The sequence below is a fragment of the Vidua macroura genome, chromosome 3 (assembly GCF_024509145.1).
Source record: "Vidua macroura isolate BioBank_ID:100142 chromosome 3, ASM2450914v1, whole genome shotgun sequence".
Lineage (NCBI taxonomy): Eukaryota > Metazoa > Chordata > Aves > Passeriformes > Viduidae > Vidua > Vidua macroura.
This window is the reverse complement of record NC_071573.1, coordinates 6,486,427-6,507,751: the sequence shown is the minus strand read 5'-3', so window position 1 is coordinate 6,507,751 and position 21,325 is coordinate 6,486,427. Positions and strand designations below refer to the sequence as shown.

The following is a 21,325-nucleotide window of genomic DNA, read 5'->3' as shown; positions in this document are numbered from 1 at the left end:
TTTTTGTTGACCTCATGTGAAGATGCTTTTCAGTTCTACAACATCTTATTATTTTTCTTGCATTTTACCCTCTCTTAATCTGGTGCCATGTATCTACAAAAACGTTTTTTAATTTGTTGTCTTTGGCATGTACCATTTGGCCTTTGAATTTTGTTCCTGCATTATCAAATGTTCCTCTGACATGGCACCTTTCCTTTTCCCTCTGCTCTGCATGGATCACACCCCTGTGAACACGGGTAATTCTTTCCTGGGTGTGTGTTCTGTCAGAAATCCTGCTGCTGTTCCTAAGGCCCTTTCCTTTTCCTGGGAAGGTTCACAGTTTTACAGGGTGTTTTAGAAGTCACCATTTTATTTAGCATGCACAAACATACTACAAGGTCATATTATGAGATGGAGAGGAATGCCAGAATGAGAGGAATGCCAGAATGGTGTTATTTGCACTGGTTTTCAGGCCCTTGAGCGTGTGAATTGTACTAAGTGTACTGAACTACCTTGGTTTGTACATAATTAATTTCATCTCTCACAGTACTTGTAAAATGTACATCAGTTTGGAGAGGCCAGGGAAGTACTGCCTGTGATTGACCTCAGTGCATCTATTGAATGTGTTCTTTGCAGCTTGCTAATTTTCAATTCTCATCTTTCTGAACTTTATTTTTCTCCCAGGTTGTAGGAGGCCTAGATATCCACAAAAAGATGGTCGTAGATGTGTGACTCTGTAGGGCACCACCCAACACTTTTGCTTTCTTCTCCATCTCTGAAGATCTGCTCCAGACGTCCAGCAATGCTCTCTGTGTATTTAAATGGAAGTATTTTTCTCTGTGAAGCCACATTTTCCAACATGAGCCTCATGAAGCCAACTAAGTGTTATTGAACTTTTATTCTCTCAATAACTCAGTGTAGCACTTTAAAGTCTGAAGGACAGCAAAGATGGAAAGAGCATATCAGTGTGGCGGAGAAAGGGAAGGGGTTGGCTTTTTAATTTATTTTTCTTCATCTTTTATAACAAGGAAATATCTATCTATATATATATATGTGTGTGTGTATTTATATATAGATATATATGTAGCTTTCTATATGTAGTAGCTAGGTGGGCTTTAATTTAATATACTTGACTCAGAAACAAAACTAGAGTACAAAGTGCCAAGCAGAATATTAACAGTTCAATATATGGATATACATCCTTACTTTTATTTCACACAGTTTTATATATATAGTAGAAGAATGTAAAGTTTTAACTGGGTCTTAGGTCAACTCTTTTCCTTTTCCTGTGACTGTTCAGATGTTTCTATATATTGAATGGCTGACAAAGCATTGCTTCTTATTAAATCACCTTAATTACTTTTTTTTTTGTAACACGGGAGACTAAGTTTATTTATACCTGTTAATATATTACCAGGGACTGTGTCTCTTTGCTAAATAACTTAGTACAGTTCTACTTAATATGAGAATATAGTTTAATGCTACTGCCAAGAACTAGTCCTCGTGTGCATATAGTGACTGCAGAATGCTTTGATGGCTGTTAGATTCCGTCACCCAGGAATTGGGAGCAGTTACAGCTGTCCTGAAGCCAAGACAACTCTGCTGTTCTGGGTTCAATTTAGATACAGCTGCTTAAGGTGGTAGATGCATTCATGATTTTCTCTTGTGCTTAGCTTAATGAAATTAGGATCAACATAACTCTGCAAGATTCCCATCTACTTATTTTATACGTACTTAGATTATAAAATGTTCTCGCCACTTAAATTCTGTTGTTTCACCCATGATAGTTTTCCCCCTTGCATTTAAAAAATACTACAGGTAGCTAAATAACTGGTAATATTTTATATATATATATGTATATATGATTCATACAGGGGGGGAATCTTGTTAACCTATGCCATAGAGGAGGAAAACTTCACACTATCTAAATTTATACCTCTTGCAGTTCTCCAGTCCTTTTCCTGGAGAATTTTTTTTCTTTTCTAGATTTGTCCATATCATAATTTGTAATGGAAGGTAACTTGATCTATTTGTGTGATATAAAAGTAGCGAGCCATGTTTTACAACTTTATATCATCCCTTCCCTTTTCTGCAGTGGTACTATTGGCTGGAAGAAAAACGTTTGCTAGATTTTTTAGGACATCACATCTTTCCTGTATAGTAGTTTTTCTATTTAAAAAAAAAAATTGTTTTATAATGAGCAGTGGAAAGTGCAGGTTGTCTGAACCTCTTCAATCGAGCACCTGTCTGCCATAGCTGTTCCTTCAACTGAGTGCTGCACATCATGGGCTCTGTCTGTGAGAGAGAAATCCAGGTGCTTAGTGTCCTTGCATGACATGAAGTTTTGCATGTAGATCGATTTGAAATGTTCCTCTTGTTTACATAATTTGCATAATTAAAAAGATAATGTTGCCAAACTTTGGTAAATGTTAATGTTCAAAACAAAAATCTCCATTACATGTAACTTTTTTCTTCTTCTGGATCAGTACGTGGTTTATAATCCCAGCCAGTGGTTGTATCTGTTCCAGTGTCAACTGCCATGTGCTCTGCTTCAAGGGGGAATTAGTCTTTTGTGAATTTTTTGTACATAAGTATTTGTTACAAACATTTTAGCAAATGCTTTCAGTTTTTCTTGCTTGTGCATATCTTGGCTGGCATTATAGAAATTAGTGCTAATGTTATTTCCTTAGGGGGACTGGAAGGGGAGGGATGAGGTTTTTTTTTTTTCAGTTTGTGTGGGGAAAAATGATTTATGTTGAATGTTTAGTTTTTCCTCTGCATGCTACATCATATATTGTGGGAACTATAAGAACCTTCATACTGTATGAATACAAAATAAAATATTTGAACCTTAGCTGGGGTGCTCAGTACCTTTCCTGTTCACCTTCCTTTCCTCTGCACCTTGCTCTGAAGAAAACTTGCTCATATTTTTTTGTCCATTCCTTGATTATTAAGATTTACTGAAAAACTCCAGAGGGTGCAGTCTGCTGAAAACTCCCAGGGCCCATTTCAGTGTTTCAAGACACGTTGAGGTTGTTTAATGGCACACTTGGGTCTCTTTGCTAAACATTCAAAGTGGATAACCTACTTCATTTGAAATCCCTGTGGAAAGTGGTTTTAAAAAACAAAGTAACCCCCCCGCCCCTAACACTAGTGTAGGTGGAGAATAAAAGGCAGTTCATGTCTCAGAAAATGTCTGAGCTTTGTATTGATGACACCAGCCCTCCTTGCTCAGGTGTGCCCTTCACAGCAGCTCTGTGCTGTGCTCTTTGTGGGGGGCAGGTATTTGGACCTTCTGCGTGCTGCCCTCTCCCCTCTGCTGCTTTGGGTCAGTGTTGGTATGCACCTAATTTAGGATAATCATCAATTTTGTGTGCTCTTGCCTCACTGTCCTTTATCTTTCAGGCTAATTGAAGTAAATGCCATAAGCAGCCAAGGAACAGAAAACATAGTGAGCAGGTAGGTGTGCCTGGAGCTGCTCAGAATGCACACACCGTCCCCTGTATCGCTCAGACTGCTAAACTGTGTGTGCTGAGGTAACTCCAGCAAGTCTTAAATCTACTCAAGACTGAAGGCTTGACTCAATTTGGCTGTAGTGATAATCTCATACTGTGAAGTGCTGTTCTGGAAACTTGGACATTGACCTAAATGCTTACTCAATTCGCTTGTGTGTTTGATATTGTTATTTCAGTTTGTTTTCATTCCCAAACCTGAACTGATATATTTTGCAAGACACTTTACAGAAGGTGGCCTAGCAGGTTTAGGAGAAGAGGCTCCATTTTTAAATCATACCAGGACTGGTCACTCTAATTTCTCCCCCCACTTTTGTTGCATTATGCTACTTATGTAACATTTTAAGGAGACACACAGGACCTTAGAGTTGTTGGTGCTCTGGTACACTGGAAAGTGCTTAACCTGGTGGCTCTTGGCTTCACTAGGATGTCCTTACAGATTATTTTTATGAATTAATAAATCTCTGTGTGTGCAGATTCAGGATTCAGTTCAAATGTGTTATTTACCCCTTCATCTTACTCTTTTCATGTGATGCATTGTTCCAGCAGCAGCAGAGACTCAGTGGACAGCCTGCCATTGAACTCTGTATTCCAGTTGACTCCTCCTTTCAGGAAGATACTAAACCATGATATGTGCTTATAAATCAAAACATTAAACACCAAGGCTTTCTGAAGAAGCAGCCTCTTAAGTCTGATGTTCAGAAAATCCATAACTAAGCAGGCTGTTAAGTAAAATCATGGACTTTTGATATAGACACAATTTAAAACCCCTTTTAATGACTAGACATAATCATTAGGTATGTTCAAATCAGACCACATGTCCAAAGTCAATCAGACTGCACACACAGTTGTGGTTTTCTTCTGGGCTTCCAAATCCAGCAGAAAACTGATGGCTTCTTGGCTTCTCCTGTGTCCAGGAACCTGGACTTCCAGTCCCAGTGCTTGGTGGTGCAGCTCAGAACCTCTCAGCTGCTCTGCTGGCCACTGCCCTAATATTGCCATAAACTTTGGATGGAGGACTTCCTGCAGAAGAAGGCACAAATCTAGTCAAGAAACGCAATCTGTCACAAAAATGGATGTGTTGTGCTCACACCTGTGTTAAAGTGAAGAACTAAGCCAAAGGGTGAGAAGAATGGGCAAGGTCAGTCACCATATTACTGCAAGTGCAGAGCTCAACTTTGCTTTCAGAGTGGGTTGCTCCCTTTGGCTTTTGAGACCCCTTAGGGAATGCTGCAGCTAAATCGAAATGCAGAACATCTTTCTGCAATGTGGTGAGGGTTTTGGAGCCAGAAAGCAAGTCCTGGAGTCCCTGCTTCTCCCCCAGATTTTTCTCATAAGAGCAACAAGCCAACTGCCAGCAAGCTACTTCCTCCAAATGTAGGTGTGGACGGGACAGGGAAGAGGGTGAGAGCCACAAAGCAGTTTCTCAAACTGCAAGATTCATATGTAGTGAAGATTAGATAAGAGGACTTACCTAAAATTAGATTGCAAATTGCTGTTCGTGCCATTTTAATGTTCTGAAAAGATCCTAAAATATGAATTTTTCTGTAAAAAGAAAAGTAGCAGTAGTTAACAGAAAGTAACTTAAAGAGATTGCACAGTTAATAGAGAATTGGAGGTTAGATATAAATGTAGAATTTTGTATCAGTGTACTAGTTTATTTTCTACACTTGTAAACAAAAAAAAAACCCAACCGAAACCCACAAAACCTGTAACATAAGACTTGTGCTCTTTGAAATCCCTTTAAAATAGATTTTACCATTTGCAAATTTAACAGTGTAGCAGCTTCAGGAGGAAAACGTTGCTGTGTTGGTGAGTTCAACTTCGATTATTCATAAGAAGGAATTCTTATGCTGTGGGGAGTGACTGAATTCTAGATGTGCTGGTGACACCGTCATTCTCATAACAAAAGGTCAAATAACTTGTGTTCATTAAAATATTCTCTTAAATATTTTTTCTTACTACAACAGTTTCATAAAATTTAAGTTATCTTTGTTTCTGGCACAGGACATGGGTTAGCCGAGGGGTCGTGCTTTGCCAAGGAGAAAGTCAGTCTGTACTTACGTGTCGGCAAGAACGATGCGTGTCCTGGTCACATTTTCTATGGTGAATTTGGTTTTTCCACCTTTCCCTGCTATTCTCCCTATTGCTCTTGACAGATGATCTCCTTTCAAAGGTTTGACTGAAATGAGAATAGCATGCCCAGGGTAACAGCAGTGGTGTGTATTCCTGTTAATGCTTCCCTTGGTCAAGTTGCTGGAAACAATTCGTGCCAAGTACTACAAAAGCAACTTCACTGGTCAACACAGATCCATCTGGATTTCAGCTTTTTTTTGGCTAGTGCACACTGCAGCCAGTGCTGACATAGGGCTTCTGGCACGCAGAAGTCTCCTTTAGAACTGCAGAGGAAGGCACTGCACTTTGTGTTGAGGAAACAGAGTCAAAGTCACTAAGTTAACACTGGTAGAAATGAAGTAGGTCAGGTTTAGATCCTGCTCTACAGGAAACTCCAAGGAATCCCAGTACTACATAAAATTAGATGTTTCTGGCTTTCCTGATCTGTGAGGGCAAGTGATAAAATTGGAGCAGGGGAAAAAAGAAAACAAATCCATAGTAGCAGGACACACACATGACTTCTTGAATGCTGCATCAGAAAATACTCACCATCTGTAACTTCAAATGACTCTAGAAAAAGATCGTCTAATCTGATGAGAGCAAGGGCATCCTAAAAGAGCAGGAGATCTGTTATCAGCAGTTGTTTTGTTCCAGTAACACAGCTCAAAGCTGCTGTTCTCTTTATACACACAACCTAGCAAATAACAACTAAAGTTAAATCCACTTCTTTTCAACAGCAATACAAATATTTCCATTTAGAGAACCCTACACAGGTTTGGATGCCCCTGCAATTCAGCCTGCCTCCCCAGTGCTAGTGAATCCAGTACAGGTCTAGAGCAAGGAGCAGCTCCTACAACACTGAAAACAATGGGTTTGTTTTCTCCAACAGGCCCAGTCCTATTTAGTATCTACTGATGGTCTGGATGAGGGGATTGAGTCCACCTTCAGCAAATGTGCAGATGACACCAAGCTGCAAGTGCCAGTGTTGATCTGCTGGAGGCAGGGAGGGCTCTGCAGAGGGACCTGGACAGGCTGGATAGATGGGCCAAATCCATTAATACAAGGTTTAATAAGTCCATGTGCCACGTCCAGAGGTGGGCAACAAGGCTGGTGAGGGGCTTGGAACACAAGCCCTATGAGGAAAGTTTGAAGGAGCTGGGGTTGTTTAGCCTGGAGAAGAGGAGGCTTAGAGGTGACCTCATTGCTCTCTAAACTTCCTGAAGGGAGGCTGTAGACAGCTGGGGGTCGGTCTCTTCCACCAGGCAGCACTGACAGAACACGAGGACACAGCCTCAAGCTATGTCAGGGAAGGTACAGGTTGAATATCAGGAAAAAAATTTTCACCGAAAGAATAATAAAGTACTGGAATTGTCTTCCCAGGGAGGTGGTGGAATCACCATCTCTGGATGTGTTTAAAAAAAGACTGGACATGGCACTTGGTGCTATAGTCTAGTTGAGGTGTTAGGGCATATGATGATCTTAGAGGTCTCTTCCAACCTCATTATTCTGTGATTCTGTGGGTCCTACACTTTGGCCACAACAATCCCGTGCAGAGCTACAGGCTGGGGACAGCAACCAGGCAGAAAGGCACCTGGGGGTTCAGCTGACAGCTGGCTGAACACAAGCCAGCAGTGTACCCACACAGCCAAGAAAGCAAATGGCATGCTGGCCCGTATCAGGGACAGTGTGGCCAGCAGCACCAGGGAAGTCATTCTTCTCCTGTACTTGGCACTGGTTAGGCCACACCTTGAGTATTATGTCCAGTACTGTTTTGGACACACTGATTTAAGAAGGACTTTTAGATGCTCGAATGTGCCCAGAGAAGGGCAGCAAGGCTGATGAAGGATCTGGAACAAAAGTCCTATGAGAAGTGATTGAGGGAGCTGGAGGGGCTCAGCCTGGAAAAAAGGAGACTCAGGGGAGACCTCATCACTCTACATCTGCCTGAAAGGAGGGTGTAGCCAGGTGGGGGTCGGTCTCTCCTCCCAGGCAACCAGCGACAGGACAAGAGGACACAGTCTCAAACTGCACCAGGGGAAGTTTAGGCTGGATATTAGGAAGAAGTTCTTCACAGAAAGAGTGACTGGGCACTGGATGGGCTTCCCAGGGAGCTGATAGAGTCACCATCCCTGGAGGTGTTTAAAAAATGACTGGATGTGACACTCAGTGCCATGGTTTAATTGATAAAGTCTTAGGTTGGATTTGATGATCTCAAAGATCTTTTCTGACCTAGTTAATTCTGTGATTCTGACAGTTTTGCACAGACTGGGCTTAAGAAAAATGAGCAGAGTCTACCAGTGCAGAGGACCTCAGAGAGAGGTTATAGCTTTATGCTTGTCTCACACAACCTATGTTCTCTGTTAATGTGCCATTTGAAGGCTACTGTTTTATCCAGCATTATCTTAAGAAACTAAATGTCTACTCCAGTCACAATTTCTAGAAAACACTGATTTCTAGAAAACCACCAAAGGATTTTTCTCTCTTTATTTCTTACTGTAATTTGCAGAGAGGCCAGGGACAGGTCAGTAAAGTGGAGCAATCTCACAATCTGGTTGTTGGGAGACTCACCTCTACTTGAAATCCAAGTATAAAGGCTTTCACAAAATCAGCTGCTTTCGTCAGAGCACTGAGATCCTTTGTCTCTTGACAAGTCTGCAAGACAAGAAGTTATGTTTGCAAATTAAGACCAGGCAAGTTAGGAGCAGAACTTAAAAGTGATCAGCCTGTGCTTGGAGGGGAGTGAAGAGAAAAGCTGCTGAAAATCCACACCACCACTGACTGAGTAGAACTCCTTTGGTGGAGAAAACCCAAAACCAACACAAACTAACCTGCAGCAGCAAACAGCAGGAAAAAGAGAAGGATGGTGATGGCAGGAGAGTTATTCTGATGACAATATTCTAAATATGCCTTAGCAGATGAATGAAATTCATTTCGAAGTTTTATATTCATGATAGATATGAGCAAAATGAAATCAGCTTGCTTAAGAACAAAACTACCTTGTTTTTCATCAGACATCATTTCATATCAAAAGGTGGTGTTAAAATTCCAGGGTTTTCTCCTGCACAGTTATTGAGTGAAACTGCAGGAGTTCCTGCTCTTCCCTACCTTTCCCCTGAGGTTATTTCTAGGAAGTAAAGTAAATAACAGATAATTCTGTCACCTTTCCTCCAATTCCTGCCATCAAACTTGTGGTAACATTTCATGGTTAGGAAGCAAAATTCCTGTTGTATTTTCACTATTACATTGGAAGATCTCATATGTCAGTGTTGCTAATACAGTGAGTCGTATGTCAAAACTTTAGATATGCCCTTAAAAACTCCTGGTGTGAACATTCCTCAGGAGGAATAAGGATAAAGAATGAGCATCTACAAGATTTACAGGTTTATACTGGTGTCTGTGCCCTAAGGTATTCCAGTGCAATCCACTAAAGAAAAATCACATGCTATTAAACTATGGGCGCTTATCATCTGCCACAAACAAAGGCATTAGGAGATTCAGTGCCCCCTTATAAGATACTGTTTACTGTCAGGTCAGTATTTGGTAACCTTAAATAGCCAGAAAACACTGAATTACAAAATCGAATCTAAGACACAGGTGAAAATTCTTCTTTAATGTACATAACTTTCTATAGTACACAACTTTCTCCTACAAAAACTGGACACTCCCCCAGCTTCTGCTGGCTCCTTCTGGAACAGATCTGTAGTTTTGGATTTTATGTGCAGTAACTACTTGTTCTAAGCAGTAATTGCCAGATGTGGTCCCCGGGGAGGTGACACCCCAGAGTTTCCATTGTTCCAAGCATTATATGGGATTTACGACTTCTCTAGTCTTTAACCTGTGGACCGAGAACACCCATGAGGAGAAGCCCTCCTTTTCAGGAGGCAGAATCATAGAATGGTAAGGGGTTGGAGTGGACCGTAAGATCATCTAGTCCCATCTAGTCCCACGGGACACCTGTCACTAAACCAGGCTGCTCAAGGCCTTATCCAGCCTGCTTTGAACACTGCCAGGGCTGGGGTAGTCCCGGGCAACCTGTTCCAGTGTCTCACCACTCTCACAGTAAAAAAATTCTCCCCAACATCCAAACTAAACTTCCCCTCTTTCAATCCGTAGACGTAACTCCTCGTCCTGTCACTACAGTTCCTGACAAAGAGCCCCTCTCCAGCTTCCTTGGAGCCCCTCCAGACAGGGAAGGCGCTACGAGGTCTGCACACAGCCTTCCCTTACCGGGGAAGGCCGCAGAAGTTGCTCCCCTTACCTTGATCTCAACATTCCTCGTTTTCAAGTTGAACCTGATTTGAAGCTGCAGATGCTCCACAATGGGCGTGAATATCTTCATCCAGTTCTCCTTAAGCGGCGTGTACCTGTTGGCCGGCACAGGGATCTTCCTCAGCTCACCTTTCCCAACCTGCCGGGGGCGAGACAGAGCGGGCCGTGAGGCGGGGGGCGGCGGAGACCCGGGGCCGGCCGGCATTTCCCCAGCGCCCCGCGTACCCCGAGCGCCTCGGCGGCCACGGGCGGGAAGGCCGGCCGCTTGCTGGGCCTCGGCTCCGCCGTGTCCATGGCGGCTCCCGCCGCCGGCTCCTCGCCGCCCGCCCGCCGCTTCCTCCGGCCCCGCCGGGACACGACGCTGGTGAAGCCGCCGCCCGCGGTCTCCATGCCGGCCGCGGAGCACACGTGGTGCGGCTCCCGCCGGAAGGGGCCGGCGGGCGCTTCCGCCGCAGCCGCCGGGGCGGGGGCGGGAGCGGCGCGGGATGTCGGCGGTGCTGGGAGCCGAGCGGCCGCAGGTGGTGTCGCACGTCCAGCAGGCGCTGAGCTACACCGTGTTCGATTGCAAGTGGGTGCCCCGCAGCGCCCGCCTGCTGTGCCTGGGCAGCGCCGCCCGCGGCACCGGCGTCCTCCAGCTGTACGAGCTGCACGGAGCCCGTCTGGAGCTGCTGCGGGAGGTGAGCGCCGTCCCCTCGGGAACGGCTTGTCCAGAGCCCGGGGATAAAAACCAGGAGCTGATTTGCGTGTTAAATGTGCTGATTCGCTGGTACGCTGTCGTTCCTTGGTAAGGGGTACCCTCACCGCTCTCCACAGCTCCCTGAAAGGTTGTAGCCGGGTGGGAGCCTGTCTCTTCTCCCGGGCAGCTACTGATAGAACCTCAGCCGCTGAGGTTTCGGTTCGACTTTAGGAAGAATTTCCTCACAGAAGGGGTGATTACACATTGGAATGGGCTGCCCAGGGAGGTGATGGGCTCACCGTCCCTGGAGATGTTTAAGGAAAGACTGGGTTTGGCGGTCAGTGCCATGGTTTAGTTGACAAGGTAGTGGCCGGTCATAGGTTGGACTCGACCATCTCAGGGGTCTTTTTCAACCTGACTGAGGCTGTGATTCACTGATTTTGTTTCCTGCTGTGTTTTGTACGTTGTTTTTATGTGTTGTGTTATGGATTTCTGGTTTCTGCCTTCGTTTGGCTTTTTGGGGGTGTTTTTTTCGTTTGTTTGTTTGTTTGTTTTGTGGGTTCTTTGTGGTTTTTTTTGTGGTTTTGGTTTTTTTTGTGTGTTTTTTGTTTTGTTTTGTTTTTTGGTTTTTTTTTGTTGGTGTTTTAGGTTGGCTGGTTGGGTTTTTGATTGGGTTTTGGGGTGTTTTTTTGGCTGGTTGTTTGGTTGCTTGCTTTTTTGTTTGGTTGTTTTTTTCTCTCAGATTGGCCACTGAGTGCTCACTTCTGAAGGCAGCAGTTCCTCAGGTGCATAAGGCCCCACTAGGCCACAAGCAAAGTGTTTTCTTCCAGACCTGCAACCTGGGCCCTCTGCTGTTCTGTGCACAAGGACTAAACTCAAACTGCAGCTTGCCTTCAATAGCATCTTGATAGCATTCTGCACCAAATATCCCATGTGTGCTTTGCTGACACTTGCCTCTGTGCACTCCTGACATCTCTGTGGCCTGTGGGTGTTTTTGCCTTTCCCATGTGCTGACACAGACATTTCCTTTCTTTAAAAGATCGAAAAGCCCAAACCTATAAAATGTGGAACTTTTGGTGCTACATCTCTGCAGCAAAGATACTTAGCTACAGGAGATTTCGATGGAAACCTTAACATATGGTAAGCACAGATATTCTCTGGAAGGATTTTCACTTGATGTTGTCCATGTCTGTCTCAACAGAGGTTTCTGTTTGTGGATTTTGCATGAGATGCTCTCCATGCTGCCCGTGGTTGAGACCCAGTGCAAGCTTTGCTGGCTACTGTATTTGGAACGTGCCTGTTTTGTAGAAACAACACAGAATTCTGCACTGTGTTTAATTCAGTGCTGCTTCACTCCCATCTTCTGTGTGCAGCTACAAAAACCTGTTAAAGTTCTCTGAGGTTGGCCTGTGAAAAGGACATCCATATTTGGATGCATGAGTACAAACAAGAGGTTGTGTTCAACCTAAATTTCATGTCTAGATTAAATATATATTTTCAATCTTGACATTTCAAATGTTTCCTCTAGGTCCCTGAATTATTGGTGTAAGTAATGTCTAGGTAAATTTATGATCAAATAAAGTAGTAGTGTTAAAAGGGGATTTTTTATTATCATTCTTTCATTGCCCTGTGTCAAGGAACTACTGGTTCTTGTTGGAATAGCAAGAATTACACAAACAGTTACTAGCTGAAATGTAAAATAAAATTCTGAAGGATTCTCAAAGAATGGGAAGCAGTGGGAAAGAACCATAAAACTTAGGGCTGGATACAATATTCACTGAAGTTAGAGAGCAGTAGTCAGAGCTAGGTGAGGATCAATGAATCAAGTTATTTTATAGACCTACTGAAAGTAAAGATACTTGGACAATCTTGATCTGTAGTGTGATTCATTTTTGAGCCCAGCATGTAAAACTGGGTCTGAGTGATTGCTGTGGTGAATCCCACAACTGCCTTTACAAACAGGGAGGTCCAGAACAGAGCAAAATCTTTTGGAGCAGTCCAAAGCAGTAGCCAAAGAAGGAATCAAACAAAGACTCATGGTTCTTAGTGGTGATATCCATATTTGTTCTCACTGGTAATCTGAGCTTTTATGATTTGTGCTCAAGTTTCCTTTCATTTTTATACAAATCCTGAGTGTCAAGGAAAAATGCCATGTTTTCTGTTTTTTTTCTTTCTTGCCTAGGAATTTAGAAGCTCCTGAAATACCAGTGTATTCTGTGAAAGGTCATAAGGAAATCATAAACAGTATAGATGGTGTAGGTGGCTTAGGAATTGGGGAAGGTGCACCAGAAATTGTGACTGGCAGTCGAGATGGTGAGTTAGTGAACTCTGCAAGTCTTCCCAGTTCCTCTGAGCCTGCAAGCTCTTGATGGCAGGGCACAGTCTGCCATCTGAACTAGTTACAAGCTGTTGCAACTAGTTCTTTGTACACTGTCTTTTGAATCTTGCTTGGGACTGATTTTTCCTAATTCTTCTAGAAGCCACAGATAAGCAAAAGGTACTGTTGTCACTGGGCATGAGACAGAAGGAACACAAACCATGATAAATGCAAAATATCAGCTAGAGAAAATACATCCTTAACAAATGCTTTCACTCTGTTTCTGTTTGGTTTTGTGGTTCTTTCTTATATCCACAAAACTTGGAGGCTTGGTAGAATTGAAAGAGTTGTTCTTGTCTTTTGAATGATTAGGATGAAAAGCAAAGGGCTTTCCTGGGAAGGTGAAGACAGTATGACTGTATTCCTAATACAAAATATATTGTCTTTCTTTCCCAGGAACTGTGAAGGTGTGGGACCCAAGGCAGAATGACACTCCTGTGGCTAGTATGGAACCTGTACAGGGGGAGAGCAAGAGGGACTGCTGGACTGTGGCATTTGGTAAATGATCAGATTATGACCATTCCGCCCTCTCACATGAAGGTGTTTTGATGATTGTCAATGTATTTCAGGATGTTATGGAATACTTTATTTTGTATGGATGCATAAGTAGCAGGTTTTGCTTTTCTACACTGCTAAATTTATGTGTGGGGTTTTTTGTCTTCAAAATAAACCAGTTTTGTGGGTTTGTGATAGTTAGGTTTTGGACTCATTCTCTAAACGCTTTTGGTCACCGTTTGTAGTTGGACTTGATCATCTTGAAGGTCTTTTCCAACCTAAATGATTTGATGATTCTATGGTTTCACAGATAAGCTGTGCAAGCTTTATTTATGTGCCTGGAAGTGTAAAAACAGTGTATCTAGCTGTGTGGTCCGGAAGGAGTGCAAATGTTACCATGTACAGGGAACTCACCACTGTTGTAGTGTGGTTGCAGCTACCAAGCATTAAGGAGTTAATTTAAGAGAAGGCCCTTGAAGCTTAAGAGCCAATTAAAGAAAACAGCAATGCTTGGTGGGAGCTCTGCATTTTCTTTGGAGAGAGCAAAGCTGCTTTTGTCCCACACAAGATTTTTTCCGGACCCTTCAAGTTTGAAAACTATCCGCTTCACTGCATCTTAATATCCAAACAACTTTTTGTTGTTGTGGTATAAATGGAAGTTGAAACTGCAGGCCTGGGACTTCTGAAATTTACAGGCTAAAGAGGTTTTGTGTTTTCTGGTTAATTCTCCCTCTGTGTCCAGGCAATGCTTACAATCAAGAGGAACGTGTTGTATGTGCCGGATATGACAATGGGGACATTAAATTGTTTGACTTAAAAACCATGTCACTACGATGGGAGACCAACATTAAGAATGGGGTAAGGAAATCATAAAAGTGTTTTTCATTCCAGCTCCTATGTAGGATGGAAAAATTAAAAGGACTCTTTCTGTGTGAAACTTACCCAGAAGATGTTTCTGCTGAGATTGTACCAAGGAATAATTTTCCTTAGGTTCAGCAAGTTGTACCCCTCACATTCTTGATCAGGACAGGATGGGGTGTTTTTTCAGTGGATTAATGTTTTCAGATACAACATACTTATTTCCTGTTTGATGGTGATATTATTGTGGAAATAACCAATGATTAGTACATATTTACAAATCATAAAACACCCATTTTTTTTTAACAATGATTAAATTACAAGACTGAATTTATTTTGTTTTGTATCCAGGTTTGCAGTGTGGAGTTTGACAGAAAAGATATAAATATGAATAAGCTGGTGGCAACATCGCTTGAGGGAAAATTCCATGTTTTTGATATGAGAACTCAGCATCCAACCAAAGGTTTTGCTTCTGTTTCAGAGAAGGTATGGGGAGGCTGAGAATTTCTTAATAAGAGACAAACTTTCTAAATTCATGCTGTCAAATTACTACAGGTGTAGTACAAATATGTAAGAAATGCCCAGGTTACTTCATAATTTTTTTGTTTTGGTTTTTTTTTGGTGTTGTTTTTGTTGTTTTGTTTTGTGGTGTTTTTGGGGGTTTTTTTGGGGGTTTTTTTCTTTTTTTTTTTTTTTTGGTTTTTTTTGGTTTTTTTTTTAGAAAAGGCTGAGTTTCAACTTAGTATCTCTTAGTATTTTCCATGTTATCATTCAAAGCAGATAAAGTGTTGGAGGTTCTTTGTTCTGAATCAAAGAATTTTTTTACAGAATAAAACAATAAATTTATTTTTATTTTTTTATAAATAATTTTGAGGTAAAATGTGAAAACAGCATTTGTTGTTCATTTAGTGCATTTAAGCTTTTCCTTGTGGACATTTGCAGACAGATATACATTGAGTCAGAGGATGTGCTGGGGTTTTTCCCTAAGTGATTTCTGTTGCTGTATGATCTTAGTGCCCTGGATGAGGTTTGAGTTGTTGACTGTGTGTTGTGTTTGCAGAGTGTTTGTAATATATTCCCTTCCAGTAATGATTTTAAGAGATAGCATACAGTGAAATTAACTATCCACTTTGGGAAGGCTGGGCTCTTTTCATACAAGTGATCTCTGTTTTAACATTCTGTGTCCTTTCCTATGAAATTCATCTCCAAATGACTTCTGTACAATGCTGATTTCTTTTTATTAGGCACAAAAATCAACCATTTGGCAGGTTCGGCACCTGCCACAGAACAGAGATATATTTATGACAAGTGGAGGATCTGGGAGCCTTCATCTCTGGAAATAGTAAGTGATCACTTCTCCAGCCAGGAGTAAGAAACCAACCATTTAATGTTTTAAGAAAGAATCTTCCTGAAAATGATGAGTGGGCTCCTGCTTTCAACCTCAGAGTATCTAGTTAAAATTATTGCTTACAAATGCAGTAGAGAGGGTGATTTCAGTGCTTGATCTGGAATCTTGAATTAATCCCTAAGAGAATGTTACAGCACAGGTGAATTTTGCCCTTGTTGTCTTCATGTAATGAAGATCTAATTATATCCTTGGTTAACAAGGTGATAAATGGAAAAAAATGGGTATCTTAAAATTCTAATATGGTAGCAGTTACATCTGAGAAGAATATTGAAAGCCTTGACTTAATCATTCTTATGTTTACATTTTCTTACATTAAATGGAAAAATAATTTATTTGTCCTAAATGCAATGAAGTTGGTGCATTAAGTTTCAGAAGCATAGTTGTGATGAAATTTTTCTGGCTGTGGTAAAAGCCAACCAGTTAAAAAGTGAAGAGCTATAGGATAGGGGTGTCAGGATTCAAAATTTCCCACCTCCTTTTTTCTTTCATGAAATGTCTACTAAAGTATGCAGCGTAGATACAGCTGGATTTGATTATTCACTACTTCTAAGACATTTATTTGCCTTATCTGTAGAGCAGGAAATAAAGAGGATGATGATGATGTGTTTGTATCAATGCATTTCTAAGTAGGTGTTTTTGTTTAATTTTCTCCTTGGCAGTGAGTACCCAGCCCAGCGCTCGAAGAAGGATTCGGAAGGATCTGAGATGGGGGTGGCAGGGTCTCTTAGTCTCTTGCAAAATGTGACTCTGTCAACACAGCCCATCTCTAGCCTGGACTGGAGCCCTGACAAGAAGGGACTTTGTGTCTGTGGGTCTTTTGACCAAACTGTGAGGGTGCTGATAGTTACAAAGCTTAACAAAATTTGACAAGAAAACTAGAATTTCTGATGAGAAAGCAATATAGTTTGCAGTCTGTAAATATGGGAGGGGGAGCCCTTCTATTTCTAATTTAATTTCTTCTTTAATAAAACTGGATTAAAGAAATAGAAGCCAGATTTTTCTATTGAAAGTTCAGATATGTGCAATCAGAGTTGTTTGGCTGATTGTGCTGTGATGACTTGAAGTTGCCTGGGCACAAAATTTAACCTTGTAGAAATGTGAATTTACACTGAAAATAAAATGTGCCTTTGTGTTAACACAGCTCTGTAATTTCAGAGTTCACTTGGGTTTGTGTTCAGTTTATTCATAGTGCAAATCTCTTCACACTTGTTAAATGGTTTGGCTTTATTATATATAGTGTTGTCCATGTTCATTCATGCAGTGGGAACTTGTACAGAAACTTGTTGTGTTACTGGATTTATTAATTAGAATGTTTGTTAAAGTGACTTAGGATTCTTTATTACAATAGAGAAACAATAACAAAGGCTAAAATACTCAGGTTTAAAGGAGTGAGATTTTTATTGAAGATCATACTGAAATTAAACTATCGAGCAAAATGCACTGTTTTATTATTTTAGTTGGGTTTCCTATTAAGTTTATATGTTCTGTTGTTTTTATATCTGTTTTCAACTTGATATTCTACAAATAAAATTACATGTAGTGTTTTCTTAATATGAACAAAGTATATCATTCAAATATCCAGAGATTTAGAGAAGTAATGTATAGAAAAACCTCACAGGCTATTAAACACTAAACTTTGTGGAATGGAGAAATCCTTCATGCCTGTGTAGCAGAAGGTGGGCAGGAGGAACATTACAGTAGACCATAAACAAAGTGTGTCTGTGGAAGTCCTTGGTTTTAGTAGGTCACTGATACTCTCCTCTACAAACTTAGGTTCTTGTATCTCAGATTTAGCAAGGGCCAGCAGGGACGAAAACACAGGCAATGTAGGCTAAATATTTTGTGGAAGACAAAGATTTATGAGATTCACCTGTCTTCCCTAAGACTTGATGGTTTGCTTTCAAATGTAATAGTTACTATCTGATTTTTTTGACCCAAGTAATCACATCTCCTTTTTTGCATGGTGTAATGTTGAGAGCATATTCTGAAATGATTTTAAATATTGTCCTTCTTAGGGTGCATTCCAGCAGGAGGGAATAAGGGGAACTGTTACTCTGCACTCTTGGCTGCAGTTTGGGGGTGTGGAATTCAAAGAATTCAAGTGCTTTGAGTCTAAAATGCACTGTTCAAAGATGGCTTCCATTAGCTTTGTGCTGTAAATAAAATATCCTCACTGAAAGGTGTGAAAGGCTGTGGAAATAGGTAGAAATAAGTTTTCTCTCTTTAACAGTAACTGAGCTAAGCACAGAGTAAGGGAAGAAAAAGCTCTCAGTGTAGGTACCTGCAAGGGAAAACAAAAATCTCCTGTGCACAGGACTGGGCTCTTGGTGCTATTTTTATGTACTTGTCCTGCAGCAAAAATGTTCCTTCTCTATTTGAACAATTCCGGGGAGATCTCCTAGTGGGATACAACTTAGAGCAAAAATTATTAAACAACAATTCTTAAAGCTCCATGGGCCTCAAAAATATGAGGCCTCTGTGCACTTAATTTTGAGATTAATTTTATTCCTTGTTCTGTAAATGAAGGAATGTGTTCTCCTCGTGAGTAGAGGGGAACACATCATTTCATGAAAACATGACACTTTGCATATAAGGAGCTTGCAAAAAACTGAGAGCTGGAGGAAAGCAGAGATGGAAGGTGGTGTGTCCTTGTTCCTTAAAGGTAAGTGGCTGTACCTGTGTCCTACAAAATGAAAGACAGTTACTGGTTGGAGAGAAGAGCTGTTGCTTGTGCCTGTACTGTGCATTTTCTCCTCAGCAGATTGGATTTCTGCTTCTTCGAGGCTAAACCAGAAAAAGCTGCCTGTGGCAGCCCAGCCTGCTCTATTTATAGTCCTTCCCCTTCTTGCTGAAGTGTGGCACCTTGCCTCTGCAGCCTGCAGAGCTGAAGTGTGTTCTAAATAAAATCATAATGCATCTGAGATGTCATGCCCAGACCAAATACTCTCTGACACAGCTCTGAGGAGTGCTCTGGAAAACCCCTGCCTCGCCCAAGGCCAGGAAATGGAATGTGCTCCCAAATTTGGAGTGACTACATTTAACAAGTGGAGCTGCCTGGCAGCTCTCGCTTGTTTCCTGTGCAAACCATCCCTGTGTGCTCATGGAAGAAAAAAAATCTGTTTACAGCATGACTGCAGCCCATGTACAGGGACATTTTACACGTTTTTTGGGTTTGTGCTTTGTGTTTTTTTTTAACGAGATGCTGCTCAAATCCCCAGTGATCAGGTTTGGGTCTTCTGTTTCACACCAGTTCTTTTGAATTTCATCATTTGTACAGGTCCTTGGAGATTACAGCCCTCCGTGGTTCCTGTGCATGGAGTCAGTATTTGCATACAATATATAGTTTTCATCACAAAAAAAAAAAAGATAATTTACAATTGAGGCATGACTCGGACCAAATTTTAAGCAATATAAGGCAGGTTGTAACTCTGTATGGGAAGCTACAATGCTGTGCTCTCACTTCTTCAAAACCACTGATTCTGTTAGGGACACAATGGAATTGGTACAAAGAAGGAAGATGGGGAATTGCACAGAAAAAGAAAGACCATGTGCTCTTCAGTGATTCATTCAGAGACAGCAGACACAGCTTGTCAATACAGTTCAGCTCATCTTCCCCAAATTATTCCTTTCAAATAGATTTGATAGCAAAGAGGGATTTTGGGTTAAGCTGATTTATCTGTAAGAGGCTTGTGGCCTGCATATTCAACTCTGTAATGAAGTTGTCTAAAGTTGGTATTGACAAAGTGCCAGGAAAATACATTGATTTACTGCTTTTTTTTACCCCATTATCAATCCTGCATTTTCTTGCTCATGATGCTGTTACTGTCAAGTTTTCAGTAGCATTCACTTTAAACAGAACTGCTCACTCCTCAAAAATGTTCAGACCACAGTCTGTATGTCTATGTATTTAAAGCCTTTCTACATGCAAACTATTTTGCAGTAACAAACCCAAGTCCCAGTACATTGGGCAAGGGCAGCTGTTGACTGAGGCAGGAGCCAAGAGCTGTATCACCTGGAGTGCAGTGCCAAGCATGGCTGTGGGACTGCCTCTAGCAGTGCAGGTTCAGCCCAGAGGAAAGACCAGATGGGGTTCTGTGGATCTGGGCCAGAGCTATTTGGCGACTTGATGATGGTGGCCAGTTTTAGCCTTGGCTGCGAAATGTTTCCATTACTTCTGGCCTTTTTGGGAGGACCTGCTTCCCACAGCACAGCCTGCCTTGGGAGTTGCACAACACTGACCCGTAGAGAACACTGGAACTGGATTAGTGTTTCCTGATGGCTGCAAGAGTATCCAGGCTCTCAAGGGCACTGAGTAGCTGCCCCACATTCTGGTCTGTCTCCTCCTCAGCCACCAACAAGGAAATTGTCAGGGAAGTTTTGCAGGATCCTGCGGGAAAGGTGATCACAGCAGGGCATCTCTTCCCAGAATACTGTCATATTCTCCAGTGTTACATTCTTACATGGCTGATCTGGGCCAACTGGCCCAATACTTTGCTGGTGTGATTCAGGACTGTAGCATGAGCAGGAGCTGCAGCATGAGCAGGAGCTGCTTCTAATAGGCAATATGTGTGTGGCAGCCCTGCTTTGGAGACTAGCTCCATTTCACAGTATGGTCCCACATTTTATCAATCAGTCTGAGCCAAAGAGTGTGAGCCCACTGCTGTTTAGCTTAGTACAACTACAGCCTCTGGGACAGATTTCTCTTCAAAGAGTACTTTTCTCTCTTTCCAAGAGATCTCCTCCTGTACTCCCCTGCCTCTGCAATCTTAGTTAAATCTTCTGTCACCATCTCCATGTCTGGGGATTTGCAGAGGGAGCTGAGGTGCAAAACCACGTAAGGGCACATGTAAGTTCCCTCTTCTGTTACGCCTGGCAGTAAAAATAGCGTGTGCAGAATGTATGGATTGGGGTTCCCTTCCCAGAACAATGGCTCTTTCCACTCTTGTCAATGTGCAAGAGGCCACCCTAGGCTGGCAATCTCTGCTTCACACCCTGATTTCCTTCTGGAGTAGCCATATATGTTAAGGAGTGTTTTGATTGTCTAGAGCTTAATGATGGTGGCAGAAGGGTTGAGCCTTTATAGGTGAAAATCAGGGGGGCAGGCCAACAAGTCAGATAACCTGGTGGGAATATGTTAGAGATCATCCATCCAGAGTGAAGAGGCAGATGAAAGACTCTATAAGCAGCTGAGAATTCCACAATTGATAGTCCTTGTTCTTGTGAGGGACTTCAACTTGCCAGATGTCTTCTAGAAATACAGCAGAGAGGAAACAGTTGAGAAGGTTCCTGAAGTGTGCAGCTGAACAGAGAGTGTTGGCTGGAACTTGGGAAAAAAAGAGAGTTTGTGACTTGTGGAAGAAGAGGCAAGAAACTCAGGAGGACAAGAATGTCATGAAGTTTTATGGAGGGAGAAAACTAGAAGGGCCAAAGCCCAGATAGAACTTAACCTGTCAACTGCCACACAATAAAAAAATCCTTCTTAAATACATTATCAACAAATGGAGGGCTAAGGAGTATATCCATCCTTTATTGGATGCCAGAGGAAGCACGGTGACAAAAGATGAAGGTGAAGGCTGAGGTACTTATTGCCTTGTTTGCCTCAGTCCTGAGTAGAAGACCACAAGTCCTACAAGGAG

General features: G+C 41.9%; 3 protein-coding genes across 4 annotated transcripts in view; 2 read left to right on the top strand and 1 right to left on the bottom strand.

Annotated features, from left to right (window-relative positions):
* Positions 1-2,833, top strand: part of PPP3R1 (protein phosphatase 3 regulatory subunit B, alpha) — a 37,992-nt gene extending 35,159 nt beyond the window's left edge. For both annotated transcript variants that reach the window (XM_053974191.1, XM_053974192.1), the window contains one exon: positions 664-2,833. In XM_053974191.1, coding sequence (XP_053830166.1) covers positions 664-711 — 48 coding nt within the window. In that variant the 3' untranslated portion in view covers positions 712-2,833. The remainder of the gene's footprint in view (positions 1-663) is intronic.
* A 1,413-nt stretch (positions 2,834-4,246) lies between these two features.
* On the bottom strand, positions 4,247-10,299 carry PNO1 (partner of NOB1 homolog). Its single transcript, XM_053973988.1, has 7 exons — positions 10,101-10,299; positions 9,865-10,014; positions 8,175-8,258; positions 6,156-6,216; positions 5,556-5,673; positions 4,966-5,036; positions 4,247-4,514 (listed from the first exon to the last, which is right to left on the bottom strand). The coding sequence occupies exons 1-7, from the start codon at positions 10,263-10,265 to the stop codon at positions 4,447-4,449; spliced, it is 717 nt and encodes a 238-aa protein (XP_053829963.1). The 5' UTR covers positions 10,266-10,299; the 3' UTR covers positions 4,247-4,446.
* A 38-nt stretch (positions 10,300-10,337) lies between these two features.
* Positions 10,338-16,825, top strand: DNAAF10 (dynein axonemal assembly factor 10). The gene is made up of 8 exons (XM_053973987.1): positions 10,338-10,552; positions 11,591-11,691; positions 12,734-12,864; positions 13,325-13,426; positions 14,166-14,281; positions 14,633-14,767; positions 15,526-15,623; positions 16,349-16,825. Exons 1-8 carry the CDS (start codon positions 10,361-10,363, stop codon positions 16,554-16,556), a joined length of 1,083 nt encoding a protein of 360 aa, XP_053829962.1. The 5' UTR covers positions 10,338-10,360; the 3' UTR covers positions 16,557-16,825.
* The last annotated feature ends 4,500 nt before the right edge of the window (positions 16,826-21,325 follow it).

Bases quoted from the DNA above. Each gene is read 5' to 3' on its own strand.
- PNO1 (XM_053973988.1), bottom strand. From the start codon at position 10,265: ATGGAGACCGCGGGCGGCGGCTTCACCAGCGTCGTGTCCCGGCGGGGC. The intron at 10,015-10,100 runs GTACGCGGGGCG...CGCCCCCGGCAG, and splicing joins TGGCCGCCGAGGCGCTCGGG to GTTGGGAAAGGTGAGCTGAG. The intron at 8,259-9,864 runs GTAAGGGGAGCA...CTTGTCTTGCAG, and splicing joins CGAGGAATGTTGAGATCAAG to ACTTGTCAAGAGACAAAGGA.
- DNAAF10 (XM_053973987.1), top strand. From the start codon at position 10,361: ATGTCGGCGGTGCTGGGAGCCGAGCGGCCGCAGGTGGTGTCGCACGTC. The intron at 10,553-11,590 runs GTGAGCGCCGTC...TTTCTTTAAAAG, and splicing joins GTCTGGAGCTGCTGCGGGAG to ATCGAAAAGCCCAAACCTAT. The intron at 15,624-16,348 runs GTAAGTGATCAC...TCTCCTTGGCAG, and splicing joins AGCCTTCATCTCTGGAAATA to TGAGTACCCAGCCCAGCGCT.